Below are 27307 nucleotides of genomic sequence, written 5' to 3' on the forward strand. Positions count from 1 at the left end.
GAGCACAGGCACTCTGGCGAGACATGACGCCAGCATGGTTGTGCAGTGAGATGGTATTGCAGGTACATGTACACGTACTATATACTATGTACGTAGTATGTATGTTGTAGTATGTAGTAATGCTATGTATAGCAGACATGGCTAAGTAATTGTGCAGCCTCGCTGCGCCGCCGGCAAGCCTCTAGACATGGGGAGTGTGGCGCTGTCGAGCCAAATGAGAGACAGCCATGTCCGTGCTCGGCTCGCTAAGAAGGCTGAGAGACCCTGATGGCGCTCACGACTGTGACGTACCCAAGGATTGCTGATAGCCGCCTTTCCATATCGCCTAGGGGCCCGTTCTCTAGCCCACACGCCCGCGTCTGCATGTGCGAACATACTCTCATCGCCCTGCATCCCCTCTTGTACTTACACATCCCACACATACTACACATCGCCGCCACTTATCCTCCCCCCCCTCATCGCTCCAGTTTCCCGCCCATCTCACTTGTCGCCATGAGCGGCGTGCGTGCTCACCTCGCCAGCCGGCTCCGCAGCTCCTCCCTGTCCGCAGTCCCCCCTCCACAGCACAGTTCCAACTACTCTCACGACCTGGCCAAGATTGCGTCTTCCATCCTCTATCGCTCGCCGCTGCCTTCGGAAGAGGGGAGGCCTGTTTTCATCCTCAACGCTGCTGCCCTCCCGGACTCCCACGACGCCGATTACGACCAGCTGCTGCCCTATGTCCTTGCCCGTCTGCCCGAGGAAGACGAGTTGCTAAAAGGCTATGAATACGAAGTCGTCTTCTTTGCTGGAGACGGCGATGGCTCCGCAACCAACAAGAAGCACAGGCCGGGTTGGGGCTGGTTTCTGCAGGCCTATCACGTCCTGTCGAGGGCCATGCGCAAGAGACTTCAGCGACTATACATCGTGCACGAAAAAGCATGGGTGAGAATCCTGACCGAAATATTCTCCACCATTGTAAGCCCCAAGTTCAGGAGGAAGATATATCATTGTACGCTTGCCCATGCCATCTGCGCCTCTCCATACTGACTAGATGCAGTGTCCAGTCTCACTCAACTTGCCCGTGAAATCCCTATCGAGAACCTTCTGATTCCCCCTTCCACCTATCTCGCCGATCGTCGTGTAACTGAAAACATTTCTGCTTTCAATAGCACCGGTAGGCGGGCTTTTGGGACCCGTAATCCCTTCCCTGCTGCCAGCAATGGCAAGACCCGTTTTCCACGTGTTCTGAGAGAGACCACCACTTTCGTTCTCATGGAAGAGAATATCACTTCGGAAGGCTTGTTTCGCGTACCCCCCCACTCCAGATTGCGTGATTCGCTCAAAGAAGCGTACGACAGAGGCCAAAAGTACATCATCTGGAAAGACAACGACATCATGCTGCCAGTGCCTCCCTACCCTCATGCACAACACCAAGATGAGATACTAGCCGAGCTGCCTCCTACCGATGCATACTCAGTCTACATGGCAGCCGCACTCATCAAGGCCTGGTATGCTGCTTTGCGCCAACCAATCTTCCCCACGGAATCCTACCGGGACTTACGTCGGCTATACGGAAATGGCAAGGAGATTTTTGAGCTTGACAAGCTGACCGATCTCTTCTCGCCAAAGTCTGAATGGTCTTTGTTGCCTAGCATATCCCGTGAAATCCTTTGCCGCCACCTTCTGCCCCTCACGAGTGCAATAGCGGCACGGCATGAAGAAAACAAAATGACTGCTGAAAACTTGGCTGTCTGTTTCGCTCCAGGGCTACTCTGCGGTCCTGATCAGCTTGAAGATGCAAAAGTGTCTTCTATCATAAGGAGGGTTCTCACCCAAGCAATTGAAATGTGGACAGATGGATTGAGAGAAGCATGTGGTCAAAAAGAAGAAGCCTTTTATGCAGAGCTGAAGCTACCCAGTGATCAGAATGACTGGGAAGATCCTGTCGAGGATAGAAGAGACTCAACAGACAGTGAAGTGTCTTTGCCTGACCAGATAAAGGGCATCACGTTACTTGACAACGAGAAACCGTCGGCTTCACACGATCTGCGCCGAGGTCAACAAGACGAGCAGCCACCCCCTCTTCCACCTCGATCTCACGCGCCATCTACCAAGTCTTCTATAGATTCCATTCAACGGAAGCCTGCACCACCACTCACAGTGCCTCCGCGTTACTCTACTGTCATATCAGATGCCCCCGACGACGTTGCCGAGTCGCCCATCACCTTCGCCGCAACTACCGACGGCTTCGCTCCACCCCGTAATGATAATAACAGCACCGATCAGCCTCTAAAGCTCCCACCACGACGGGACGCCCAGTCAGATGAGAAGAAGTCTGGTATGAGCAACCCAGTTCCAGTTCTTCCTATGTCCGCTTCTGAACGCACAAAACAAGATGCGCGCTCACCAGTTTCTGCTACTTCTCCAGTGTCTCAATTCAATATTCCTAAAAGGAAGACCCTGACTGCGATGCAGATTGACAATGTTGAGAAGGCCGTCGTCGCGAACAACGAAGCCCACCGAGCCCAGCCTATAGGCGGCATGGCGCTTCCCGGGCTCACGGGTAACTATAACAATAATAACAAAGCAGACACAAAGCGTAGCCCGTATTCTGTAACCCCATCTGTTAAAGACGACATAGCAACCTCGCCGCAGCTACCGTCACCTCAAAGTGCTGTATCAGCACCAGCAACAGAATTCCGTCGCCCAAGTGTCCCTTTCTCTGCAACTCCTTCCAAAATAAGCCGTAGCCCAAGTATCAACTCCCTCGCGCGTCCTGTGTTTCCAACTACCCCTCAAGTTCCCATAATAAGCCACCCCGTGCCGCATAACAAGATCTCGGTATCCACTCTCCCCGTCCCATCTGCCGTACCGCGCCTCCGCACTCCGAGCCCAAGCCTCATGCAGCGCATGCCCAGCTTCGAAAAGTTTAATAAGAATTCTGCTTCATCGCCCAAAGATGACGCTGCCGAGTCGTTGGATGGAAGCGTGTCAAGGGGCAGGGCGACGCCGCCGACACTGAGGCCCACCAAGATCACGCTCAAGAAACAGTCTGTGGAGGACTTGAGGAGATTGTATGAGGAGCGTGCTGGGACGGCAAGTGCGCTTGTGCAGGCGGGCAAGCAGAAAAATGGGTGATTGGAGTGTTTAGTTTCTTCCTTCTTATTCTCCTTCGTCTTTTTTTTTTACTTTTTCGCTTGTATATAATGGGATATGCTTCTTCTTTTCTGGGGCCAAAGAGAGAAGGGGGGCATGTCTGGGTGGTGCATAATGTATACTTGTTATATCTGAGTTAGGAATATACACATAATGTTAGTAGTCATGTACTACTCTTCTTTCTATTGAATTTGCCTCGTATTTCTTGACACGACTTTCGTGTAATAGTAGTACATAGTTATGTAGTATAGAGAGAAAATCACAAGACGTAGAAAAAAAGCCAGACATGGAACACTTTGCTTAACAACAATAACATAGATCTAATGCTTTCATACTCTAAGCTGTCTACGTACGTAGTACACAGTATGCCGCCCTACGCTTGACTTGCACCAGGCATTCGTATTTCAAAGCAAACACACTATATATATGAAAATGAAAAAGACGCGAAAAAGAGAAAACAAAAATTATAACAGGCCTTGGCACGAGTATACCCGCTCTTACAAGCACAAGGACACAAAAGATTTATGTTATACGTACGATATAATCATGTCCATACTTTCGTATGCCTTCCCGAAAAAAAAGGTGTTCCCTCCCTCGTCAGCTACACCAGCTCGACAAGATGGAAACTACCCATGAGTTCCGAAGGCAGTGATCGTAGTATGCCCGTCTTCTCCCCCCTCAGCCTTGGCCCTCGACGTCTGCCAGCCCATGTGTCCAGGCGCTCCGTCCGCACTCTGCCACCACGTGCCATTGTATCCATCCTGTCCATGGTGCCCGCGGTGCCCGTGATGTCCATCGTGTGCATCTGGAGGGTACCCCACGCCATCTGTTGACGCGGCATACGTTTGTCGGGGTGGGTACGAGTGCTCGTGCTGGTTGTTTGGAGCAGAGTACACGTTTGATGTAACACCCGTGTTGAAGCCGTTGACGTGGCTGGAACGCCAGTCTTCGTTTATCCTGAAACCATCGCGTACTAGACGATCATCTATATTGGTGCTACCATGTAGGACGCTTTCCAAGCCCATGGGACCTATTTGTTGATAATTGTGGCGGGGCAGAATGGGGCCAGGCATACCGGGCATGGCTAACATGCATTGTCAGAATATGCTCAAACAAGGATTTGAGGTGATCTACTTACGGTTCCAGAACATGGATTCTGCCGTGTCTGTGGTGGGTGATGTTATTGAGGCGGATATATTGGTGGCTGACGACATGGGCTGCGCGTACTGGTACGGAAGCGACATGTTGGAGTTATAGTTGCTTTGGATAGGCTCGTGCCTAACTGCGGGCGAAGAGTGGCGTTGGGTAGATACCACGCTGCTCGGTCTCGAGTGTGCGGGGTGTGTAGCCAAATGCATCATGTTCTGAGGGGCAAACATTGACAAACTCTCTCGTCGTTGAGACTGAGCGGGATGGACTGTCCTAGGCCCTACATGATTAACACTACTAGCTGTAGAGTTCGGCATCATTAGAGGGGCATCTTCTGGAGGACTCATGTGCCGATGGGAATTTTCTGAGTCGTTCTTCGGTAGCAGTATTGAATTGCTGAATTCCTCCGGAAACGGCAGATTCCAAGTCTTTGCTAAGTTATGGATGATGCGGAATGCCCTCGCGCCAAAGTAATGGCATTCGTGAACATCCTCAAGACCTTCTAATCCCTCGATGAGATTTTGCCGAGACACCTGGTTTTCTTTGGAATAGAGCAAATGTATTGTGCAGACAGTTAACAGCACATGTGTAATAACCAAATGCGCTTGGCGGATGTTGTACAATTGCCGGTGGATCCTGACAATTCTGGACACGTTGTTGGCTGCGTCGATGCAGATGTCGCGCGGGCGGATGTCGGATTGGATGAGGTCGACCTTGAGGAACGGTCGAAAGAGGTGAATAATGATTGTGTAGTAGAACATGCTACGTGCTTTTGTTAACTTTCTGACAATTCCAAGAGAGAGAGAGAGAAAGAAAATAGAGGACTATTGGACATACTGTAATGTTAGTATATGTGGTTGAGGTTCTTTGTTGTTCTCGATTCCCAACGAGGCTGGCAGTTTTCTGTACCAGGCTTGATATTTGTAGTAACAGTCAAGAAGTCTTTTGCTAGTAAGCCGTTCTTTTGGAGCAAAGAACATGTAGTTGTTGTCGTTGACGAGTTCTGAAAGCGTTGAGAGCTCTTGTAGGAACATGCGAGAGGTTACAACACCGCTACCGGTGTGTAAAGTACTAGGAAACGCTTCTGGGCCGCTTGTTGTCTCATCAAGAATAGGCTTTTGGAGTGTGATTGCAGATCGAGGGATTTGGGAGATTCTTCCTGTAGCGATTGACCACACGCTTTCTTGCATTAGCCAACATTACCATGGTGTCTGTGAAAATATACGTACTTTTCTACGGTAAAGCAGCCCCAGAAAGTGACTTTGCGGACCTCGACTTCGCTGGGTGTCAAACCAAGCGCATTTTCTACACCGTAATCCAAATGTAAACCGAGTTCGACACACATGCGTATACATCGCCCGATATAGGAGAAACCAGAGCTGTCTCTTCCTGTGCTTGGCTCACGAAGTGACATGATACAAAGCGCCTGTACTGTCGTGAGACTCGGGGTTTCATCCTCGAATAACAACCGCCTGGCTTCGTCGAAGAAATGATCTCCTGCCGTGCGGAAGTTGGATGGATCAGTACGACCAGAGGGGTCGTCTGTCATGTGGCAAGCATATGCGCATATGGCATTGACGAGCAGGGAGCAGCAGTACTTGTCGCGGCCAGCTCTGAAGTCTTTGTAAAAGCACTCTCGGCTAAAGAGGACGTAAAATGGATGGCTCCATGTAAAGTAGAGGTCGAATAGTCTCTCGACAAAGGCTAGGTCGTCAGTAACATTTGTCCATGTTGATCCCCGACGCTCTGGTTGGACACTGCTGATACGAAGCCGACCGCCGCTGAAGTTTTCTTCTTCATGGACGAGGCTCAGGCTGGCAGAGTGTCCAAAGTATCGGCTTTGGCCAGAGAGGGTTACAGCGGGCTTGCCGAGTAGTACACTAAAATCGGATTCGAGGCTTTGGCCCTCCGTGGGCGTGTTGGGGGTCAGAGTTACGTTCTTACGCCATGTCTCTGCCAGGGCGGCGTTGTCAAGGTCAGGGTTGCCTCGAATGAGCTGGACGAGCTCGCTGACGTGGTCCTCTGGTAGCTTCCGGAGGCAGCTGAGGATGAAATCGGCATTGGTCGGGTCCCCAAGGGTGAGGCTGGTGACGGAGGAAGCATCGCGCTTGGTGCCTGCGTTGTTGGAGGTTGCCTGTCCGGCTTTGGTACGCCGGCTCTCGCTTTCAGCGTCGTAGTGGCATTCAGTCTTGTAGACGGCCGTACAAGTTGCGCAGACGGGCGTGCCGCCGTCACACTGTGGATAAAGGTGTTAGCAAGGGAGCAACCCGCAAGGCTCTGGCGGGTGACCAGGCATACTCTTGTCAGTGTCACGATGTGAAGAGCAGTCCGCGGAGGCAAGTATCGACAGATGAAGCTATGCCCCTGTTTATGGTTACGAGGTTGTGCGCCGAGAAGCTACTTACTTTGGACTTGCGTTTACGACATGGGACACAGGCAGATTGCACGCAGCGGCGCTTAGTTGCTTTTGCGTCTTGAGAGTGAGCGTGGTCTTGGCTGTCTCTGGCAGAGGAAGCGGCAGCAGGCCCGCGAGGCATTGTTGGTCAGCGAGCAGGAGGAATGTCAGTCCACACGGGGCTCCGAGGGCGGGTCTGGTTATGACATTGTCTGACTTAGGCTGGCGAAGTATGTAGCACGGGAGATCAGCCACTTGGAGGGAGGGAGAGAGAGAAAGGCGATGCCCAATCAGGTATTCGTGACGTTGGGAGCCTGTTGCGGCATCCAATGTGCCTGCCCTGGGGAGTGGCTTGGCGGACTGGATACAAAAGACAGTACATGTATGGATTTTATGGCTGGGTGGCGAGCAGGGATGGGCCAGCACCGGGCGGGCGACGAGGAGGGTCGCTGAGGCTAGCAGCATGGCCAGACAGGCAAGGACAGGATGTTGTGCAGTAGCCAAGCGGCGAACAGGGCAAGGAACATGGCAAAGTGGCCCGCAAGTGGGAATTCGAATCGAGAGGCTAGAATCCCATGAGCCCCCCCCCGTCAGCTGATCGCCCCGTTGGCGCGCCCTTGGAGCCCGAGCCCGTCGCCAGCCTTTCGCGGATATGGGAGCGACGCGCTACCGGAATTGACGTCGCAGGCAAGGGGGGCCACATCGGGCCATCGAGTGGGGGCGCCTGGGGTTTTTGCTCTCCAGCCTCAGGTCCTGGACGAGCAGAGATTTTCTGAACGTCGTTGGTCACTGTTCCTCCTCCGCATCCAGGCATGAACTGCTGTTGCTGCTGCTACTAGCTTCGGCACGCCACGCCGAGCGAATGCCGTTGCAATAAGGGCCTCGCCATGCCTGCTGTGGCAACAGACGACCTGGTTCTGCTGCTGCCGCCCTGTCACGGCCGACCTGCGAGGACAGCATGGCGGGTGGCAGCATTGGTGGCAGCAAAAGTATGTACGTACGAGTAGCTTGTGAGGTGAAAGATGGATGGGGCTGGCGCCTGTAAGCGAGCTCACTGTCCGTTTCGATTGGTGAGTCACCACCCGGTGGGTGAGTGCTGGTTATGACACTGGTGCTGGTGCTGGTGCTGGTAAAGTGCTCATAGTCATAGTGTGCTCCTTTGCTCCTCCGCTCCTCCGCCGTGATCGTGACTCCATCCCAACTTCTACAATAGTAGTTGCCTAACTGCCCACCACCCGCCCTAGGCTGAGACGTCGCGGCCACTAGCTAGCTCGCCCACCCACTACCATGGTTGCGTGCACCACTACGTCCAGCCGTACCCCTTCCAGCCTCAGCAACAGCCGCATCCGCACCCGCACACTGTTCATGTAATTCCTTCGATTGGTAATTTCAGCGCCCGATACTCCTGTCTAAAATACATGTCGCAGCCACTCCCCCTCTGCCACGCCTACTCCTCACCCCCGCCCTGCATCTGCACCGGCAGCACACCCTTGATCGCCGGCAGCAGGCCTCGAGCGCCCTGTCGCGCCTGTTGGGCCAACACTGCATCCATGATCACCAGTGCCGCCATGCTCTCCACAATAGGTACGGCACGGGGCACCACACATGGATCGTGTCTGCCCTTGGCCTCCAGTACCCCGTCCTCTTGGTCGTATGTCACCGTCGACTGAGCTTGCCCGATAGTCGCCGCGGGCTTGAACGCCACATTGAAGTAGATGGGTGCCCCGTTGCTGATGCCTCCTTGAATGCCTCCCGAGTTGTTTGTCTTGGTGGTGAGCTTGGGCTTCGAGCGGAACACCTTGGCAGACGGGTTCTCGCCTGCGGGCACGGCGGGCGCCTTGATGAATGGGTCGTTGTGGATCGACCCGGGCACTTGTGCCCCTCCAAAGCCAGATCCAATTTCGAATCCCTTAGTCGCTGGAATCGACAGCATGGCGTGCCCCAGCTTTGCCTCGAGCTTGTCGAAGCATGGTTCCCCCAGACCCGTTGGGCAGTTTCTGATCACACAGGCCACTGTGCCGCCAATGCTGTCCTGTGCATCTCTATACTTGGCAATCAAGTCTTCCATGCGCCTGGTAACCTCGTCGCTCGGGCATCGCACTGGTAGGTACTCATCCACCTTCTCCCGTGTAATGGTGTCGACGAGCTTCAGGAACTCTGGGTTGGTGGATGCGGTGGGATGCTCGGGCGTAGGCGGGAACAGGAACTCGTTTCCAATTGAGTTTGTGAATGCAACAATTTCGATGCCGTAGGCTTCACGCAGGTACTTTTCTGCAATCGCACCAGCTGCTACCCGTCCTAGTTTATGTCAGCCGCAATGCGCCCTGGACATGCAATCGACGACGTACCAATAGTCTCACGAGCACTACTCCGGCCGCCTCCAGAGCTAGCCTTTACTCCGTACTTCTCCAGGTACGTCCAGTCGGCATGGCTCGGTCGCGGGTACTTGTCCATGGTCTGGTTGCCGTAGTCTTGCTTGCGCTGGTTCTCGTTCATGACCCTTATGCCAATCGGCGTGCCCAATGTGATGCCAAACTCTGTGCCAGACTGGATTTCAACCCGGTCCTTTTCATTGCGTGGGGTGGTGATGGCTGACTGGCCCGGCCGGCGGCGCGTCATCTGGGGTTGCATGTCTGCCTCTGTGAGCGCCATGCCAGGTGGGCAGCCGTCGATGATGGCGCCGACCGACAGGCAGTGGGATTCGCCATAGCTTTCACGAGTTCAGTATATGCGCCTTGTGTATGTAGGGTAGATGCGTACGTGGTGACGCGGAAATGTGTTCCGAACGTGGACATGGTGGCTTCAGCGGAGGGGTGCCAATTCGACTGCTGGGTACGGACGGAACTTGATATAAGATAACAAGGAGAAGCTGTGATCGATGTACACAGAAGCTGCTTGAGGAGTCTATAAGGTTTGTGTGCGTGTAGAGTCTATTGCAAGTCGGGCCAAACACGTGCGCTAGAACAACCAACGTCAGAGTCACTCTAGGAGTTTTATTTTAGTGGGGCGCGGAGCAGGGTCGTCTGGGTTTCCGAAGTCGGCCGCCGATGGTAAGGCTGCTTTGACTAGAGCCATGTTGCTTCCCCATCGGACGCCTTGAGGCACAACAACAAAAGTCAGCCAAGGTTAGGAGAGGATGGGATAAGCTATGGAGACATGCTCGAGGGAGCGTTGATTGTGTGATTTGGTAACATGTTGCAATACCATTGGATGGGTTCGGGACAGGTGCATCATATGGCTGTAAGCATGTGCTCGAGCCAGAAGCAGGTAATAACGTCTTCTGCCTATAAGTACGCTATATACAGTAGTAACACAAGACGTGACAAATGCCGTGTCTCCATCTCTGACATGAGTGAGTGACAATGTGGATGACGAATGTCGCCATAATCACGTGATCGGTCAGTCAGCATACATAAATAAATATGTATGGACACAACTACGTACACTACGTACGCATGTGTTGTTCTTGCATTGTTCCGTGCTTGTGGGCAGGGGAGGGTTGGCGAGTGATCAGGTGGGGTCCAGCAAATGGAAGGGGCGATGCCATAAGGGGCAAATCGAACAGCTGTGCATAGCTGATAGAATGGCGTCAGATACCTCCCATTGTTACCCATTGCTCATTGAAAGGCGGAATGTCCACCATGCAAGGCACAGCGCCATGACGGCAACGGGTAAAGCTGCCAAAGGCGCTGCCGAGTCCCAATGCCGTGAGCCAGAGCGACAATGAGCCTCAGATGCGCGCACGTTGGCGACCAAGTGGCAGGCTGTGGCAGGCACGAAGATCGCCCGGGATATTAGCGCGGACCCTTGCCGTGACCTCTCAAGAAGTTTTGCGCCTGGCCAACAACACCACCCCAAAACACCCCTCTATTCTTCCAATTGCATCCCAAACAAGCCGCCATCATGCCCGAGTACGTCAAGGTTGAGAGCATCATCCCCAAGGTCCCGCCGCCGGCCTTCAGCGACATCGCAAAGGCCTCCAACGACGTATGTTTTGGTTCCCCCGCGACGAGCTTCACAATAGCGCCATTGCTAACCCGCACCCCCTCTAGCTCATCAACAAGGACTTCTACCACACTGCCGCAGGTCAGACGCTCCCATTGACTCTGCGCACCCATCTGCTAACCCCCCGCCAGCTGCCCTTGAGGTCAAGCTCAAAGCCCCCAACGGTGTCAACTTCACTGCCAAGGGTACCTCTGCCCACGATGGCCCCGTCACCTCCTCTGTCAGTACACTGCCATCAATCGTTAAAAGATGCAATTCGCTGACAGACACTACAGCTCGAGGGAAAGAAGTCGCTCTCCAACGGTACGGCAATAACTCGTTCATTTTTTCCCCGCTCTGTCAGCCTAACAATACCTTTTCATTCATCACCCGGCTTTCACTCGTATATGTTTCACTTGGCGCAGCCTCCAGGCATCTGGGGCACGTCCGTTACAGGCTACAGACTCAATTGGCTGACGACAAACCGTGCAGGCATCAGCATTACCCAGTCATGGAACACTGCCAACCTGTTGGCTACCAAGGTTGAGCTCAACGACACCTTCGCTAGCGGCTTGAAGACTGAGGTCCTCTCCAACTTCAGCCCCGCGGCTGGTAACAAGGGCCAAAAGGTCAACCTTCACTTCAAGCAGCCTGCCTTCCACGGCCGTGCTTTCGTCGACTACTCTGCTGCTGGCGCCATTGGCACCACCGCTGATGCTGTCGTTAGCCACGAGGGCATGGTTGTTGGTGGTGAGGTTGGCTACGACGTCCAGAAGGCTGCCATCACCAAGTACTCGGCTGCCGTTGGATACACCACTCCTCTCTACAACGCCGCTGTCACTGCCACCAACTCCCTGAGTGTCTTCACTGCCTCTTACTACCAGCGTGTCAACCCCGCTGTCGAGGCCGGTGCTCGCGCCGTCTGGGACTCAAAGTCCGGCAACAACGTCGGCCTTGAGCTTGCCGCCAAGTACAAGCTTGACCCTCTGTCTTTCGCTAAGGTACGCCTTGGTCCCTGACATGCACGTGGATTTGTATGCTAAACCCTTCTAGGCCAAGATCAACAACCTCGGCATTGCTTCCCTCGCCTACAACACCAAGGTCAACAGCGGCCTGACCTTTGGCATTGGTGGCTCCTTCGATACCCAGAAGCTCAACGAGGCCGGCCACAAGCTCGGCACCAGCTTCACCTTTGAGGGTTAAGCGTCTCTTCGGGATGCACCTGTAGTAGATGACAGGATGGAGAAAAAATGAACAGAGCCTTTGACTTGCTTTGGTTCTTGCGAAGCGGTATTATATCAATATAGTCTGGAAAGAAGACCAGTCGCCTTTGTGCTTTATGCAGTAGGATAATCTTCTTCAATGCAAGCCTTTCAAGACTATGTACATATATTCTACATGGTCAAATATTGGCATGGTGTGATATGACATGTGATTTTGTAGACATGCATGTTTCGATTGGTTTCCGGAATATTTCTAGAATCAGATCCCTTACTAGTAGATACGGGAGGCACCGCTGCTAGTAGTTCCCCGCATGTTGGGAAACAAGGCTTGTGGAGATGCCGATGCACCTGCAGGGCATGGCATGACATGACATGGCACCCCATATAAAAGTTACCAGGCACCTGGTCTTGGCCTATTGCAAGAGGTCAGGGGCGCGTAATGCAGGGCTTCACTCTGGCCTTGGTCGATCTCCTTTAAGGACGCGAAGAGCGTTTACAAAATGGGTCTAGTGTGATTTGATTTCTAAGGTAGAGTAAACGCAATCTATGTATGTATCAATCAGGTAGTTTCTTTCCTCTTGGTGATAGTAGTATGCCCATCGTGGCGATCACCAAATATGTTTGCCGTTAGCCCCGCGAGCGCGATGACTCCCGACACCATGATGAAGTTGGCGAGCATGTTGCCCTTTTCCCACTCCTGCTCCACTTTGACAGTTCCATGCATCTTTCTCCGTCGGGCCCATATGTGTTCCTGCACATTTTCGTGCATCTCTCTATGCTGCTGGTCGTTAAAGTGCGGAACCGCATTACCTTGGCTTTGCTGGCCAGGCCCAAAACCACCATAGTCGCCGTAGCTTTCCTGGCCGGCCTCCTTGGCATTTGCCCCTTCTGAATGCGGGCTCGAATATGCGTATTCGGCTCTCTTCGCGCCATGTCTCCCGTAACCCCCTGATTTGTAAAACGATGGTGGAGGGCCCCGGAAGGTGCTGCGTTTCTTGTTTAGCCCGCTCGCTGGACGGGATCCGAATGCGGCCGAGCTATAACTCCCTTGGGGAATGTCGTTGCCACCCTTCCCCCAGCGCGATTGTCGCTGCGCAGACTCCAGCTGCGCATCGTATTGTGCACGCTTTTCGGGGACAGAAAGGACATGGTATGCCTCACTTATTGCGACAAAGCGTGTAGAGGCGTCGGGATCATTGCGGTTATGGTCTGGGTGGTTTTTCTTGGATAATGTATAGAACTGGCGCTTGACCTCAGACGCAGAAGCGCTTGATGTCAAGTGCAGTGTTTCATAATGGTTTTTCAGTGAATCGGCACACCGTGGGGTCGAGGCATGGAAGTGAGAGACTTGTTGTATGCGCCGCGGAGGTGCAGGTACTGTGCGACGGAGACATGAGTGGCAGATGTATGGCGCGTTGAAGGTCGCTAGCCGAGGAGTTGAGGATGGAGCGAATGGTCGCAGGAGAACAGATGGGCGGGGTGGCATTGCCCGAGAACAGCATGAAAAAGGGTTACATTAAAGGTTGGTGGTTGAGTGAATGTCTGCAGTGCATAGAGAACGTCATCGCCCGTCACGAGGCTAGCACAGGGTCGGATTAGTCTGCAGCTCAACTCCGAGCCATCGGGCAACTTAGCGGGGGCATTACAAGGCCCTCGTAAATTTCAAGATCACCCGCAATCCTAGCACCACTCCTCTCGTTGCACAGTCAACATGGCCGCAAAGGTAGCAGACGATGTCGCCAACCTGAAGTGTATGTTTTTGCAGAGATCATGGCTATGCATGGCCACAGCGACTAATGGCGTGCAGTGGACGACTCTCAGAGCAAGTCAGCCAACGGTGCGGCGCCAAATAGCGACAAGCCCACGGCCGACGCAGAACACGAAGACTCAGACGACGACAATGAAGCCGAGGACGGTGCACCAGAGGCCGGTGAAGGGGCAGCAAAAAAGAAGAAGAAGAGAAAGCCAAGGAAGAAGAAGAAGGCTGGTGCTGCAGGTGCAGGCGGACCCAAAGTACAGACAGCACCACCTCGAGTCCGTGTCGACGAGCTCTTCCCCAACGACTCGTATCCAGAGGGCGAAATCCAGGAATACGTCAACGAGAACTCGTATCGAACCACCAACGAAGAGAAGCGCCACCTCGACCGCATGAACAACGACTTCCTTACCGAATACCGCAAGGGTGCAGAGATTCACCGTCAAGTACGACAGTGGGCACAGGGCTGGATCAAGCCTGGCATGTCACTGACTGAAATTGCCGAGGGCATAGAAGACTCAGTCCGCGCTCTGACAGGACACCAAGGCCTTGAGGACGGAGATGCGTTGAAAGCGGGCATGGGTTTCCCAACTGGTCTCAGCATAAACCACTGTGCCGCCCACTACACACCAAACGCAGGCAACAAGATGGTCCTCAACTACGAGGATGTCATGAAGGTCGATTTCGGTGTCCACATCAATGGTCGTATTGTCGACAGTGCCTTCACCCTGACGTTTGATCCCGTCTACGATAACCTCATCAACGCGTGCAAAGCTGCTACAAATGCCGGTATCAAAGAGGCCGGTATCGATGTCCGCATGAGTGACATTGGTGCTGCTATTCAGGAAGTCATGGAGAGTTACGAGGTAGAAATCAAGGGCCAGATGCTGCCCGTAAAGTGTATCAGGAACCTGAACGGACACTCCATTGGCCACTTTACCATTCATGGAGGAAAGACGGTACCTATCGTCAAGGGAGGCGACCAGACTAAGATGGAAGAAGGTGAAACTTTTGCCATTGAGACCTTTGGCAGCACAGGAAAGGGTTATGTCCGGGACGACGTAAGGTTTCTCTCACTCTATATCCTACTATCTCACTAACAATTCTCCCTCTCTGCAGATGGAAACCTCGCATTATGCCAAGGCAGCAGATGCGCCCAAAGTCGCCCTTCGCGTCTCGTCGGCAAAGACGCTACTCAACTCCATCACCAAGAACTTTGGCACCCTGCCTTTCTGCAGGAGATATCTTGATCGTCTGGGCCACGACAAGTATCTCTTGGGTTTGAACAATTTGGTTAGTGCAGGTATTGTAGAGGCGTATCCGCCGCTGTGCGATATCAAGGGAAGTTATACCGCGCAGAGCGAACATGTAAGTCCCGATATTGACACCCGTACACTTGAATACGCAAGCTAATGCGGTGTAGACTTTTGTCCTAAGGCCAACATGCAAGGAGGTGCTGAGCCGTGGTGACGACTACTAGGCCATGCATCCTTCTGAACAAAAACAAGACCTCTAAAGGGAGGATGGGCATATCGGGTTTTGAGAAAAAGTGGAGAGCTACGTTGGAAAGTAAGCGCAACGACGAAATAACATCACTAGGCATAGTTTTATTTTGTGTTCTCCAAAGAAAAAGGAAAAACAGCATGGTCAGGATTCTGTGTACATACTCGATTAAGAATAAAGCGGAAATAAAAAACAATATACATGAATACTGGAGGTGGCGAGTAGTGCGTGTTAGATGCGAGACGTCATGCTTGTACTTTTGCTTTTTCTGCGACTGATTGGTTGTGGTGAGAAGATGCAAGTTTGCAGAACATGCTCCATATTCTGATCATCATATGATTCCAAGTCCATAACTATGCAAAGTAGATAGGAAAGAAAACCATGTCCATCATTCCGTAGATACAGGGCTATTTGGCGAAATCTTCTCTATTTAATCTAACCAATATCCGATACTCTGCTTCAATCATGTCATCTCCCCCTCAAACGAAAAGCCTCTGGACTAGCCTCATCAACATACTCTGACTGCACAAGCAGTTCATAAAACTCTCTATGCAGCCTCTGCACCGCCCCCGAGCCACCCCTCTTCTGCGTGTTTGCAAGCATAATCTGCAACATCGGCCTAACCGCATGCCAAAGATGAAATATACTCGACTCCGGCGTCCGGCACCCACCCAACAAAGCTACATTCCGCTTATACAGCGTCCAACCCGATTTCCCATTTTCCATCTTACTCTCACACAAAGCATACCCACTCTCCCACATGTCAGGCAATCGCAACTCACCCCGCGTATACAAGTCTTCAAACTGACTCCACACGCCTGTCGACGACCACATATCATCCCACCAATGCGGCACCACAACGCATACTTTCGAAAACGACGATGCTGCAGCGCCGAAAGTATGTGGTTTATAGAACGTAGTGAAGAAGCCCGGCCGATCCAAGGTCCAGATGCTGCCGCCGAAGACGTAGAGTTCCCAGGAATGACCTAGTTCGGCGAGGTGCTCCGAGGCTTGATGCAGGGGCTCGGTGGAGTCGATCTCGGGAGCCCTGGTGGTTGAACCGTTAGATTTCGCTTTCTAAGAAGAGACACGATAAGGAGTGCTTTTTTGCACACGAGTTCAGGGGATTGGGGGGGGGGCCAAAAACTCACCAAGGCACGACTTGCCTACTAATACGGTACTGCCACACCACGTGCGCGAGTTCGTGACAAAGTGTGATTGCCATTCGCAGATATAGCGTTTTTAGTTCGTGAACTGAGCTGCTGTGGCTCAAGAGGTACTTGAGACTGAACCAGTACTGGGTGTGCAGTATGATGCGTGGAGTGTCGAAGAAGGGGTATGCAGGCGCCATTACGAGGTTGTGGCGGAATCTTATGTATGCTGCGTTACTGCCGAATGCGCAGCCATCGATGCGTGACATATTCTTGTCAAGGTTTTCGAATTTGAGTTCTAGTACATATGGCAATTTTTTGGTGAGGAGGACATGTAGTTCGCTGTCTGCATAATTGCTGGTTTCGTAGGGTGCGCTTGCTAAGTAGCGTCTGCAGGTTCTGTCGAACTCTACTCGGCCGAATAGAGTGTGCTTCCACCATTTTAGAATTAGGGGCTCGGTCATGAATTTTGATGCGATTCGGAGTGCAGGAAGTAGCAGGGTGTAGTCTTCTGGGTTGATGTCTGACCATCTGCTCATCTGGAAAAGCGGGTGGATTTTATTATCAAGGGATATCTGTGGGAAGCTGACAATCTTGCTTAGTTTTCGTCGCCAGCCACATGGTATAGTTCCTGAAGTGACTACAGGGTTTTGAAGCACTTGCAAGTATTCTAGATCAGCCCCTGGATCTGCATTCAGGTTTCTCAGGCATGCGCTATGGGAAGACATGGTTATGATGAGAAGAAGTCTCTCGGGAGAAGAATTAAGTGCTTCTTTTTCTGGTGAGTTCGTTGTGGGAAGGCTCAAGGGAGGCTCGGGAAGTGCGAGAGTGACTGCGCCTCAGGTGCTGGAGCGAATGACAAGAGAGAAATCCACAAGTCTAGTCGCCAGTACGTCAGTATTCTAAAGTACTATATCAAAAAAAGAAAAGGGCTTTTTCCAAAAGATGTTTTTCTCATTGAGGTTTGTGATCCAGTGCCGTGGTTGTGCATCAACGCCTCTCCACTCATTGGCCTTGCGCACTGCCCAACCATAGTTCGTCAAGCCTTCTTCTTCGTTATACGATACCTGTTTTAATTAGTGAAAGCACGTCCTATATCTCTCGCAATGCTTACAAGAATAATTTTTCTCTCGAGTAGACGTCCTTGTCTGGGTCGTCGTCCACCTCCTGCACATCGAACATTTTCCGCGCCGTCTTCATAAAAGTAAGGTCTGCCCGTCTTCTTCGCTTGAAGCAAAAGTAGCACACGGTATTTTCGCCAATCAGATCCTTGAGTGTTTGCTGCAAGAGAGGGAAAGCCGGTTCAAAGTACACACAGTCCGCTGCGAGGATGATGTCCGGGTGAGATGGTAGTTGCGATGGCGTTGGTTCACCCCAGTCATACACTGATGCCTTGACACGTGACTCTAGGCCATTGAGAGCGATATTGCGCCCCATAAGGTCAAACATGGGTATCTGATCGGTGATATGTAGCGGTTTATCGACGTTACAACCTATTGCGACGGCCAGGCCGACGAGCCCTCCTCCTGCACCGAGTTCGACGATTTCCTTTCCAGCGACGTCATCGCGATGTTTCCGCAGCATGTACTTGCTCAGTACCATGCCTGCAGGCCACAACTGCCCACCACAGCCGTTCTTCAGATCTTCATGCAGGCTTAGTGGGGGTGATAACAGGCCGTCAAAATCGACTTTGGAGACCCCAGCAGATTTGATGGGCGCGGCAGGTACTAGGTCCTGGCTTACCGCGAAACCGTCGAGTTCAAGCATTTTTTGGAGGCCTGGGGGAAAAGTAATGCTCTAGCAACGGAGAGGTAAAGTTGCCTATCTTTGTGGAGGCTCAAAACAAATTAGTGCGTTGGTGCGGCCCGCAGTGGCGGGACATGCGGGGGCGTTCAAGGCCCGTTGTGGCCTTATGTATACCATCCTGTCCCATCATTCCGGTCATTGGACCGTTCAAGGAACTGGATCTTATACATGCCATTCCAGAGTAGCGATGATGCACCTTGTCGGAAACCCTAGAGATGCAGCCATCCGTACTTAGCATCGGCTCGTTATACGCCTCCGGCCGGCTATCTGCACCCGTCACGATCCCATTGCTTATCTTGTAGGCACGGCTAAGATCTACCTCGCACCTCGGCTCTACCAATTGAAGGTGCGTCCTAGCGAACTACATTGCACATGGAAAGCCACAATGCAAGGCATTTCTTGTGAGTGGAGTGGATACCAATAGCAAAATGCGCTCAGCCAAAATGGCTTGCTCGCATCTGTTCTATTTAAATTCATATCTCGCGCCTTCGTCAAAGCCACATCATCACGACATTTCCACAAGAAACCTCACAGATAGTTCGTGAGTAATTCCATTCCCGAACCTAGAAGCCTGCCATGGGTCTTCCAACAGAGGTCTTGCAGGCCTGGGCTGCTTGCGACCGTACTGATACTCTTTTCGTACTGGTCTGCTCAGTCTTTTGTACGTTCGCATCTCATAATGGTAGACGGTATTTGCTGACTGAGCAAGGCTGGGGAATCATTCCGGCAGTAGGCATTGCCTACAGTGGTTACACTACGCGCTCCAACTCTCTTGCGGCAATTGTGCCTGCAGTTCTCTCCGTAATTGTTTGCTCAATACAGTGGTTTCTGATCGGATACACGTTGACGTATGGAGAAGGAGGTGCAATATTCGGAGATTTCAAGTACGCATTCCATAAGGGTGTTTTGGCAGAGCCCGTGGGAACTATACCTGCAGTTCTCTTCAGCTTCTTTCAACTCGTCTTCCAGGCTACGGTGTGTGCAATTGCCGTCGGGGGTGCCTGCGAGAGAGGACGCATACTGCCACTGATACCTTTTATTTTCGTAAGCTGAGTAACCTTTTGGGAATCGGTCAATATCCTGATTTGAGTAGTTGTGGTCAACATTCATATACAACCCCCTAGCACACATGGTCTGGGGCGGAGGCTTTCTCATGGATTTGGGCGTCCTGGACTTCGCCGGCGGAACACCGGTACACATCAACTCTGGAGCATCAGCAACTGCCATGTCCGTTTACCTTTCTTATCCTCTGTTCCGCTCACGCAAATCGTCTATACGAACACCATCACACCTGGTTATCCATCGTCCCGTCAACTCGCTCTGTCAGCTACTGGCCATGATTAGTATTTGGGGCTCATGGCTCGCTTTCGATGCTGGCACGACTCTGGCATTCAACTTCAAGTCAGTCATGGCACTTTGCGTTACAAACCTTTGTGCCGCTTCCGGTGCGCTAACGTGGATGTTGTACACGTACATGGAAGTTGGTCGTTGGAGTTTGGATTCGTGCTTTATGGGCGCCATCTCGGGGCTTATCATGATTACGCCCTCGGCTGGCTTTATCGACCTACCAACCTCTTTCTTCTTTGGTATTCTAGGCGCACTTGTCTGCCGCCAGGCACTCCGAATCAAGTTTACTGACTTTGCTCGGCGCTGGCGCTGGGTAGACCATGGCGACACTTTTGCAACGCACTGTATCGGCGGTGTTCTGGCTACTATATCGACAGGTTGCTTTGCTCGAAAAGAAGTCGCAGGTTATGATGGAGTGACTGAGATTGTCGGGGGCGTCTTCTTCGATGGCAACGCACGACAGCTGGGTATTCAGATTATGGAGGCCCTTGTTGGATTCACGTGGTCGTTCATTGGAAGCTACGTCATTTATGCACTAATTGATTGCGTTCCTGGCTTCGAGGTGTTGGCCGAGGACAAGTGAGTAGTGTCACGGAGCAAAAACTACATTACTGATATATGCTAGGGACATCATCGCAGGCTTAGACGCAAGTCAATTAGACGAGGAAACGCTATGGACGGAAACGCAGAAATACTACCCTTATGCCGAACTCGAGGGTGAGCTACATCTCGATTGATATAGCGGGGGAGTTTCGAATTGGTAATATGCGATATGGATGATAGAAAACAAAAGACAACATACTATGTTGATGAAACTAGACAAGGGTAGTCAAGATCACCAGGAGCCGAAGTTAAATCCCCATGTTCATTGCCGGGTACGACGAATACTATGTTTGTCCCAAGGTAGAGGGAAATTAGAGATAATACTATAAGAATACGAAGACACGTGCGCGTAGCAACTACTCGGTCCCAACTCCACGGCAACTCCCCCATCGCAATCAGATAAACAAGAAGACAGGCATCGTCTGACTGAATTGACAAGAGTCAGTACTTCACCCCGTATATACATGCGTATACAACCCGATCAACTATACACCCAGAACCAAATCTTCCCTTTCTACCCCGCCAAACACTAAACCAAATATATCCCAACACCATTGCGTAAAGCCAGAGAAAGCAATACTCTTCGATAAACATATAGAGTAATCCACCCAACAAAAAAAACATAATAACAGATATGCAAAACACATCACCCCTCCAACGCCTTCAACCCCTCGACCAAAACCCCAAAACTCTTCACCCTCTCATGCCCCTTCCCCCTCTTCTTCTTCTCCTCCTCCTCCTCCCCCACCTTCCCCTCTCCCTCTCCCCCCACCTCCCCAGACCCCTCCTCCCCAAACCCCTCCTCCAACTGCCTCTCCACCTGCTCACGATCCAACACCCTCCTCGCCTCGTCCAACCCCCCAATATCGCGCGCATTCGTAAACCCCATCTCCCTCAGCGTCTGCAGCGCGAGATTGGAGCGGCGCCCGCTGCGGCAGTAGAGCGTGATGCGATCGTCTTTGGTGACTTGGATCCCTTTTTCAGCGTACACGGCGGGCAATGTGGAGATGAGCTGGTATTCGATGTTTACGGTGGGGGCCATGTCCGAGGTTAGGTAGCCTGTGGAGAATTCGCTTGGGGTGCGGACGTCGATGAGGAGGTTTTGGGGGGCCATGGTTTGGTTTGTTTCTTTTCTCGGGGTTTTTTTCCCTTCTCTTTATATGTGGTGTTTTTGTTCTTTGAGCGTCTGTGTATATTTTTGGATAGGAAATGTATATATATATATGTGTTTGTGTGGTTGTTTGTTTTTGAGGGGAGGGGAGAAAGATAGATGTTCGTTGTGCTTCTCTTAAACAAGTGACTGATGCTCGTCATCGGTGCGGGGAATTCGCGGAACCCCGAGAGAGAGACTTCGCCGTACTCGGAGTGTGCTAGCTTTGTAGCCAGTATGTGCATACACCACCACGTCTTTGTGCCTCGCCATGCTCTGCAAAGACTTCCATCTCAGAAGATAAGCGCTAGAAAGTTACAGGTATAGATTGCGGTGTTTAGGACTCGTATACATTGGTTCGGATAAACCATCGTGAGTGCAAAGACCCCGAATGACTGTATACTCGGCGACTATCTAGCAGCCAAGGTATGCATAGCAGCACTGGAACCATATGCGTATCACCACAATCCTTTTGTATCAACCTCAACGCCGTTGCTATCACGTGTGAACCCATCACTTTTCAAAGTAAAACTCTCTTTGATGATTTCTTTCATTTGCAAAAGTGCCGGCCAGATTGACCTCTGATGCCAGACACTACGGCTATAGGAAAACCCTTTTTCTTTTCCTGCATCTCCTACTGTGATGCTTTCCTCCTACCATCACACTGATAGGCCGGTTGCTACGATAGCAGAATCTTCTCTCTTTTCAACGCCAAAAACCCAAGTTATTACAGGCTTTTCCAAGTCCAACTGGTTATGCAAAATGTAAGAGATGTTGAGCAGATGATTGTAGTCTGCCACCAAAAAAAAAGATGGTTGCCACCCAAAAAGAAAATCGCTGAAGTGGTATAAAACAAACAAAAGAGACTGCGGCATTGGTATCGTGAGTGCCCGAGGCATGACGGACGAGAATAAAAGAAACAAAAACGCAAAAAAAAAAAGATTAACGTATGTGAATCAAAAGTGCTAGCCGGTATACATGTGAGCACCGAATCGATCTGGGATGGGAGACCAGAGAGTACGGCTCAGAAAATAAAACACGCAATGAAGCGAAGTAAACAAGTCTAAGAACCCTTGAGGTTCGATGTCGAGAAGTTGAAGTTGAGAAACTCGAATTTGTCTTTCGAGGTGGTTCGGCTTTCAGTCGACAAGATGCTCTGAGCACTGTTGTCGATGGATGGCGAACCCCTTGTGGAATGCTGTATGTCGCGTGGTTCGAGAAGCAATGAACGACGGTAGTAGTTTTGAACGTTGGCTTGGTCGCTCGCACGCATCCGTTGTATCTGGCTATCCATCCAGTCTTGCATTTCTGGGACGGCGGCTAGCCGATAGGGAACTTGGAACGACTGCAGTTGGCAGATAATCTTCGCAGTCTTCATGTGCTTGTCGAAATTGATAACCGAGACGCTATCAGACCCAGGGTCACCAGGGAGCTGTCGCGTAGTACCGTTACCAACATCGATGAATGTGAGATCCGTGAGGTAGATGCCGACGAAAGGAATGCATGGTGCAATGTGGTCCTGAAGACGCTGTCGCAGTACGGCGTAGTTACGTCCAACATCAGTGATTGCTTTCAATTCGTCCAAGCGAGCCTTGGTCTTTGTTGACACAAGGTCCCACGTCCGCTTGAGACGCATGATCATGGAAGAGTTGAGGGAGCAGATAATGGCCATGAGTGAGTCGTAGTTGTGCAGCTCCAAGCACTTAGCTGCAATCTTAACCCACTGCTTGATTATAATTGCTCGCTTCTTAGCATCCTCAAGTTGCAAAATGGTATCGGCAACCAGGTTTGCCAGGTCGGTCGAAAGAGTCGACATTGCCTTGACGTTGTGTGCCTTGGAATCCTTCTTCTTGGTCCACTCGAGGGCAAGAAGCTCTTCTGGTTGAATGGCGCAAAAGAGCTTCGATTCAATAATGGTAAACTGTCTGGCAAGCTCTAGAGGATCAAAGTCCATGATGCTGCATTGCGCTTTTCCTTCTTTGCTGGCCCGAAGAGCATTGAGTTGGCTCTTGCTGACGAGTGGTGTTGGAACGTTGCTGTCGGCGGGTGTATACGTAGCATTTGAGGCACTATTCTTGCCAATCGACGACACCAAGCGAGGCACAAGGGCTCCAGCCCTCACTTCGGTTACCTTAGATGTCAATTCCGCGAGTCGTTTGCCGGCACCAGGCATAGCAGCTCGGAGTTTTTCAGTCGCAAATGCCAAGATCACCCCCAAGGCGTCACAATCGGTATCGTTTGACCAGTGGCTTTCAAGCCAGCCCTTGAAAACGTTATAAACTCGGAGACGGACCGGTACACCCACGGTTTGGCTGCTGCCAATGTAATCGAAACGGTCAATCAGGCATTGTGCAAGTTCAGTCGGTGTGGTGAAAAGACGGAAGGTGAGATAGAAGGCGTTGACAAAGACAATGTCTGGTGTGGATTCGTACGTCGTCAGCTGCTCTACCAGGGCTGGGAGCGAACCGCCTGAAATCTGGCCATCCTTGTTGTAAACTAGCTCGTGCACGTACGTTGTTTCCAACAAGTGCTCCTCGCCAGCAGCAGCAGCATCCTCATTGGCCAACTGCTGAAGCTCAGAGCAACTGCCAACGCTGCTGACCAAGGTTTGACAGCTTTGCTTCTTCGAAGGCGAGTGGTCGGGGGTAGTGGCACGAGTCGAGACAAGAGACTCGGCACTCATAGAGCCGCCTCGTGCACTGGAGTGATAGGTACTGGCGCTGTCGGTGACAGATGCGATGACGCTTTCAGCGTTCAAAGAGCCAACGAGGCTTTCTTGAGTAGCGTTTGCAGGACTCTCAGCCGACTCAGACAGAGTGGACGGATTCAGTACCGGGGTGGGCACAGCATCGAGAGGCGGCAGAGATGTTCGGGACGATCTGAAGGATACGGCAGTCGGGCTTTCGACGATGACTGGCTGATGAGTTGGCTGTAGACTAATCCTTTGTTTTTCAATGGGCGAAGGGAGTGGCACTTCGGGCAAAGGCTTCGATTCGGAGACGACAGGTGGGAGAGGCTTCTCAGGCTCCTCAGTTGGCGGTGCTGGCAGTGGCTTGTTGGTCTCCATGACATTTTCGTTAGGCTTAGGTGAGGCAGGCATCTCAACTGTTGGTTGATGTTGCTCACTGAGGCTAGGTTCCTGGAATATCGATTTCTCTAGCCCCAAACCAGCAGCCCCAGTTTCAAACTCAAAGTCACCAATCCTTTCAATCACAACCCTAGCCTTAGTGACACAGTCACCAGCGGCCCGTACACAGCTTGTGGCAGCCTTGACAATCTGCTTCCCAGCATCTGGCGCTACGACTTCTTCGCCCTCTGCATCTGCCTGGATGAACATATCCTTGGTAGCTTGCACAAGTTCGGTCAGACGGGTGTACATGGCGTCTCGTGCTTCCTCGAGCGGGTTAGACCTTCGCGAGTCGCGTTCCCATACTTCCTCAACAACTGCGAGGAGTTGTTTACAAGCGACGACAGAGTTTTTGGTGGTCTGAGCTAGCTCATCCGAAGAGCGTGATTGCAGGTGCAAACCGATAAAAGAGCCGATGAAGCCCAAAAAAGCGTCTTGAGCAGTATTCAGTTTCTCGGAAGCGAGGTTTCCTCTGTGCGCACTGAACGACTTGCGTGTGTATGACAAGCGATGCGTCATAGAGGTGCGTTTCGACTGAAATCCGGATTGAGAATGTAGTATTGATGACTGAACAGAGTCTGCTTCGGAGGGTAGAGAAAAGGCGACGGAGAGGCGGTTGAAGTTTCGCGACGATTGGGCGGATCCAGTGTACCAGTCGTCCTGTGTCGATCCACTGGCCTGTGTGGCTGGAGAATCACAAGTATTCGCCGAGGCACTATCGTCAGTAGATGGGGCCAATATTGTAATTGGTTCCACTGCAGCGTCCGAAGGCGGGGTGAGTGGGCGGTTGTCCACACCATCCAGCTCAAACAGTGACAGAGAGACGGCATCTGATGTCCAGATGTCAAGAAAACGAACTGCCCTAGTGACGAGCTTGAACGACTTGAACACAAGCTCATCCATGTGCTCAAATACGGGGAGAGGTAGCTCGTTGGATTGCAAAGCTTCCTGGAAGGACTTTGCTGTTTTTACGAGGGTAGAGAGATCGCCCAACAGGGCTTTCCGCATACGACGCAAACCTACATGGGCCAGAACGAGCCGCGAGTCTTTCTGTAGACACTCGGTCCTTTCCTGATAAGAGTTAGCAGGAGGATCAAAGATGAAAATGTGGATACACTGAATGAGCCGGACTTACAAGGAAAAGTCGTACGCCGACGATCATGCCTCGGACGTAGTCTTGCCTCGAAAAGGCGACCAGATCGCCATTCTCTCCGTCGCGGACAAGATCCCAGATGTATGTGAGAGCAGTCAGCAGATTTCGAATAATGGGATGGTCATAAGGCTCGCAGTAGTTGGTCGGGAGCCATCCACGGGCGCCTGAGGCCAACAATGTGCCATCGGCCCATCCATTTGGATGAACGGAATGAACGAGGATGACATCGCCTTGGTTAATGGCTACGGTGATGGAAGACTCATCCGCCGACGATGATGAAACGGTCGAGGTCGGGTTGTAGTGATAAAAGGCGCGAAGATAGTTGTGAAATTGGGGTTGTTGTTGTTGTTGTTGTTGCTGCTGTGATTGCTGTGGAGCCATGGCCTCGGTCGAACACTTCGGGGTCAATGGGGGCGACATGTGTTTTTGCGAGTGGCTTCCAAGAGTGCCCCTTGAGGATGACTGTCGACTATGGCCGCGGATGGCTGTACGAGAGCGTGACCTGCTAGGTGACTTGTGAATGTTTAAGGGTGCTACGAGTGCACTGGATCGCTTGTCCATGTCTTCTTGCTCGTAGTTAGGTGACGCCATGTCAAAAGCGAGGCGAAATCGTCCTAGGAAAGGTCGCTAACTAGGCGCTGTATGTGCATACATGTGTAGCTAGCATTTGGTAGACGAGCCTGGTGTATGTAAAACGAGAGGTGTGGTATCGTGGTAGTGTGCTTCTTGTTGACTGGTTACTATAATGTTGGATAGATGCGGGAGTGAGGAACGACGACAATGGTGCGAGGAGAGCCCAAGCAGGCAAGTGGAGCAGGAGATGGGGGGGGAGGGCAAACGGAAAGTGACATACCCGATGTGACAGCAGCTAGCGCGCTGTGAAAGTGAAGAAGGAGAGGATGAAGCAGAGCGTGACAGATGTTACAGTGAATGGAAATGGGTGGGCGAATGGGCCAGTGGTGTTGATGTTTGCCGGGAAAATGGCAATAGTGAATTAGGCGGGCGGGTAGAAAGCTGGGACGGGGTGTGTTTCCGGGAGACAGAAGATGGCACAGGGCAATTGTGGGTGGAAGGGTGGAAGGAGCGAGTAGAAGAAGCTCAGACACGGTCTGTCTCTCGTCGAGGCGTGCAGGTGTTTGAGAGGGGGGTGTGGTTGCTGCGGAGGGGCAGGAGCCAGTGCTTTGAGAGAGGGTGTAGGGCTCTATCTTGTAATGGCGATTGCGGCGCGGAGCAGGAAAGAAGCAGAGGATTAGGATTGCAAGGGTCGGCCTGAGTGTCGAGGTTGTTTGCAGGGGAGGGCTGGGGCGGCGGCGGCTCCTTCCAACGGTTCGTTTGCGAGGCAGGCGCACTGCAGGCCAGGGAAGGAGCGACTGGAAAAGAAAGCAAGAGCACGAGCGGAGGAAGCAGCGCAGGCAGGAGCAGCCGGAGGAGGCAATTGGCACGGCAGGTAGGGAGAGGCTGCAGAGGCCGAGGGTCGTCGAGGCTGAACAGACTGGCTGGGCGTGTGTTATTATCACATCACGATGCAATCCTTGGGCCAGGCTGGTGCTGCTGTGCAAAAAGATTCATGAATAGTAGGACAGGGGTGGACTGTCAGTGGTGCAGGGGTGCTTGGCCAGGGTCAAGGAGCGTTGGCGGGCTGCGGCGTTGCTCCCCATGGCCTGCGAGTGCACAGCGTGAAGCTGATTCGCGGCGTGGCGGCCGTGCAGTGCTAGGGGAGCAGCCCGTGGGTTGTCCCCGGCATTTCTCCCTGGCACTGGCACTGGCGCTGGTGCTGCTGTGCTTTGGCCGTCGACGTTGGGAGACACTGCTCTGTGCTACT

At 52.1% G+C, this 27307-nt stretch overlaps 11 protein-coding genes across 11 annotated transcripts; 4 read left to right on the forward strand and 7 right to left on the reverse strand.

The window, feature by feature from the left end:
• Positions 1-492: 492 nt before the first annotated feature.
• COCSADRAFT_346658 (uncharacterized protein) lies at positions 493-3442 on the forward strand (the record flags this gene model as incomplete). Its single annotated transcript, XM_007706165.1, has 2 exons — positions 493-991; positions 1040-3442. 2 exons carry the CDS (start codon positions 493-495, stop codon positions 3118-3120), a joined length of 2580 nt encoding a protein of 859 aa, XP_007704355.1. The 3' UTR covers positions 3121-3442.
• On the reverse strand, positions 3418-7136 carry COCSADRAFT_40583 (uncharacterized protein). The gene is made up of 5 exons (XM_007705936.1): positions 6693-7136; positions 5517-6523; positions 5125-5466; positions 4277-5049; positions 3418-4222 (listed from the first exon to the last, which is right to left on the reverse strand). The coding sequence occupies exons 1-5, from the start codon at positions 6822-6824 to the stop codon at positions 3765-3767; spliced, it is 2712 nt and encodes a 903-aa protein (XP_007704126.1). The 5' UTR covers positions 6825-7136; the 3' UTR covers positions 3418-3764.
• A 538-nt stretch (positions 7137-7674) lies between these two features.
• COCSADRAFT_40586 (uncharacterized protein) lies at positions 7675-9636 on the reverse strand. The gene is made up of 3 exons (XM_007705937.1): positions 9443-9636; positions 9031-9392; positions 7675-8980 (listed from the first exon to the last, which is right to left on the reverse strand). Exons 1-3 carry the CDS (start codon positions 9475-9477, stop codon positions 8130-8132), a joined length of 1248 nt encoding a protein of 415 aa, XP_007704127.1. The 5' UTR covers positions 9478-9636; the 3' UTR covers positions 7675-8129.
• Positions 9637-10292: 656 nt separating this feature from the next.
• On the forward strand, positions 10293-12154 carry COCSADRAFT_40587 (uncharacterized protein). Its single transcript, XM_007705938.1, has 6 exons — positions 10293-10669; positions 10735-10768; positions 10819-10907; positions 10963-10990; positions 11159-11667; positions 11720-12154. The coding sequence occupies exons 1-6, from the start codon at positions 10586-10588 to the stop codon at positions 11867-11869; spliced, it is 894 nt and encodes a 297-aa protein (XP_007704128.1). The 5' UTR covers positions 10293-10585; the 3' UTR covers positions 11870-12154.
• Positions 12155-12390: 236 nt separating this feature from the next.
• Positions 12391-13415, reverse strand: COCSADRAFT_40588 (uncharacterized protein). Its single transcript, XM_007705939.1, has one exon. It carries the CDS (start codon positions 13373-13375, stop codon positions 12449-12451), a length of 927 nt encoding a protein of 308 aa, XP_007704129.1. The 5' UTR covers positions 13376-13415; the 3' UTR covers positions 12391-12448.
• Positions 13416-13543: 128 nt separating this feature from the next.
• COCSADRAFT_126487 (uncharacterized protein) lies at positions 13544-15418 on the forward strand. Its single transcript, XM_007706166.1, has 4 exons — positions 13544-13640; positions 13697-14706; positions 14765-15013; positions 15069-15418. The coding sequence occupies exons 1-4, from the start codon at positions 13601-13603 to the stop codon at positions 15123-15125; spliced, it is 1356 nt and encodes a 451-aa protein (XP_007704356.1). The 5' UTR covers positions 13544-13600; the 3' UTR covers positions 15126-15418.
• A 1535-nt stretch (positions 15419-16953) lies between these two features.
• On the reverse strand, positions 16954-18095 carry COCSADRAFT_151546 (uncharacterized protein). Its single transcript, XM_007706167.1, has 2 exons — positions 17414-18095; positions 16954-17366 (listed from the first exon to the last, which is right to left on the reverse strand). The coding sequence occupies exons 1-2, from the start codon at positions 18064-18066 to the stop codon at positions 17339-17341; spliced, it is 681 nt and encodes a 226-aa protein (XP_007704357.1). The 5' UTR covers positions 18067-18095; the 3' UTR covers positions 16954-17338.
• Positions 18096-18681: 586 nt separating this feature from the next.
• On the forward strand, positions 18682-20189 carry COCSADRAFT_175251 (uncharacterized protein; the record flags this gene model as incomplete). Its single annotated transcript, XM_007706168.1, has 4 exons — positions 18682-18766; positions 18815-19149; positions 19199-20031; positions 20078-20189. The coding sequence occupies 4 exons, from the start codon at positions 18682-18684 to the stop codon at positions 20187-20189; spliced, it is 1365 nt and encodes a 454-aa protein (XP_007704358.1).
• A 116-nt stretch (positions 20190-20305) lies between these two features.
• COCSADRAFT_126493 (uncharacterized protein) lies at positions 20306-21332 on the reverse strand. The gene is made up of 2 exons (XM_007706169.1): positions 20804-21332; positions 20306-20764 (listed from the first exon to the last, which is right to left on the reverse strand). Exons 1-2 carry the CDS (start codon positions 21167-21169, stop codon positions 20702-20704), a joined length of 429 nt encoding a protein of 142 aa, XP_007704359.1. The 5' UTR covers positions 21170-21332; the 3' UTR covers positions 20306-20701.
• A 495-nt stretch (positions 21333-21827) lies between these two features.
• On the reverse strand, positions 21828-22138 carry COCSADRAFT_249428 (uncharacterized protein). The gene has a single exon (XM_007706170.1). The coding sequence runs from the start codon at positions 22102-22104 to the stop codon at positions 21865-21867; it is 240 nt and encodes a 79-aa protein (XP_007704360.1). The 5' UTR covers positions 22105-22138; the 3' UTR covers positions 21828-21864.
• A 1-nt stretch (position 22139) lies between these two features.
• On the reverse strand, positions 22140-26395 carry COCSADRAFT_249427 (uncharacterized protein). Its single transcript, XM_007706171.1, has 3 exons — positions 26339-26395; positions 25468-26207; positions 22140-25403 (listed from the first exon to the last, which is right to left on the reverse strand). Exons 2-3 carry the CDS (start codon positions 26074-26076, stop codon positions 22269-22271), a joined length of 3744 nt encoding a protein of 1247 aa, XP_007704361.1. The 5' UTR covers positions 26077-26207; positions 26339-26395; the 3' UTR covers positions 22140-22268.
• Between the last annotated feature and the right edge of the window lie 912 nt (positions 26396-27307).

The sequence above is a fragment of the Bipolaris sorokiniana genome (assembly GCF_000338995.1).
Source record: "Bipolaris sorokiniana ND90Pr unplaced genomic scaffold COCSAscaffold_15, whole genome shotgun sequence".
NCBI classification, from domain to species: Eukaryota; Fungi; Ascomycota; class Dothideomycetes; order Pleosporales; family Pleosporaceae; genus Bipolaris; species Bipolaris sorokiniana.

Coding starts and splice junctions, on each gene's coding strand:
- COCSADRAFT_40583 (XM_007705936.1), bottom strand. CDS start 6,824: ATGCCTCGCGGGCCTGCTGCCGCTTCCTCTGCCAGAGACAGCCAAGAC. Junction 5,467..5,516: donor GGCTGCTTTACCGTAGAAAA/GTACGTATATTT, acceptor AATGCAAGAAAG/CGTGTGGTCAATCGCTACAG. Junction 5,050..5,124: donor CCACATATACTAACATTACA/GTATGTCCAATA, acceptor AAAAGCACGTAG/CATGTTCTACTACACAATCA.
- COCSADRAFT_40586 (XM_007705937.1), bottom strand. CDS start 9,477: ATGTCCACGTTCGGAACACATTTCCGCGTCACCAC. Junction 9,393..9,442: donor ACACATTTCCGCGTCACCAC/GTACGCATCTAC, acceptor AACTCGTGAAAG/CTATGGCGAATCCCACTGCC. Junction 8,981..9,030: donor TAGTGCTCGTGAGACTATTG/GTACGTCGTCGA, acceptor GACATAAACTAG/GACGGGTAGCAGCTGGTGCG.
- COCSADRAFT_40587 (XM_007705938.1), top strand. CDS start 10,586: ATGCCCGAGTACGTCAAGGTTGAGAGCATCATCCCCAAGGTCCCGCCG. Junction 10,769..10,818: donor CTTCTACCACACTGCCGCAG/GTCAGACGCTCC, acceptor ACCCCCCGCCAG/CTGCCCTTGAGGTCAAGCTC. Junction 10,991..11,158: donor AAAGAAGTCGCTCTCCAACG/GTACGGCAATAA, acceptor CAAACCGTGCAG/GCATCAGCATTACCCAGTCA.
- COCSADRAFT_40588 (XM_007705939.1), bottom strand. CDS start 13,375: ATGCCACCCCGCCCATCTGTTCTCCTGCGACCATTCGCTCCATCCTCA.
- COCSADRAFT_126487 (XM_007706166.1), top strand. CDS start 13,601: ATGGCCGCAAAGGTAGCAGACGATGTCGCCAACCTGAAGT. Junction 13,641..13,696: donor CGATGTCGCCAACCTGAAGT/GTATGTTTTTGC, acceptor AATGGCGTGCAG/TGGACGACTCTCAGAGCAAG. Junction 15,014..15,068: donor ATACCGCGCAGAGCGAACAT/GTAAGTCCCGAT, acceptor AATGCGGTGTAG/ACTTTTGTCCTAAGGCCAAC.
- COCSADRAFT_151546 (XM_007706167.1), bottom strand. CDS start 18,066: ATGCTTGAACTCGACGGTTTCGCGGTAAGCCAGGACCTAGTACCTGCC. Junction 17,367..17,413: donor TCGAGAGAAAAATTATTCTT/GTAAGCATTGCG, acceptor TAATTAAAACAG/GTATCGTATAACGAAGAAGA.
- COCSADRAFT_126493 (XM_007706169.1), bottom strand. CDS start 21,169: ATGGCCCCCCAAAACCTCCTCATCGACGTCCGCACCCCAAGCGAATTC. Junction 20,765..20,803: donor GGGGAGAGGGAGAGGGGAAG/GTGGGGGAGGAG, acceptor AAGAGGGGGAAG/GGGCATGAGAGGGTGAAGAG.
- COCSADRAFT_249428 (XM_007706170.1), bottom strand. CDS start 22,104: ATGCCTCGGGCACTCACGATACCAATGCCGCAGTCTCTTTTGTTTGTT.
- COCSADRAFT_249427 (XM_007706171.1), bottom strand. CDS start 26,076: ATGGCGTCACCTAACTACGAGCAAGAAGACATGGACAAGCGATCCAGT. Junction 25,404..25,467: donor TCGGCGTACGACTTTTCCTT/GTAAGTCCGGCT, acceptor AACTCTTATCAG/GAAAGGACCGAGTGTCTACA.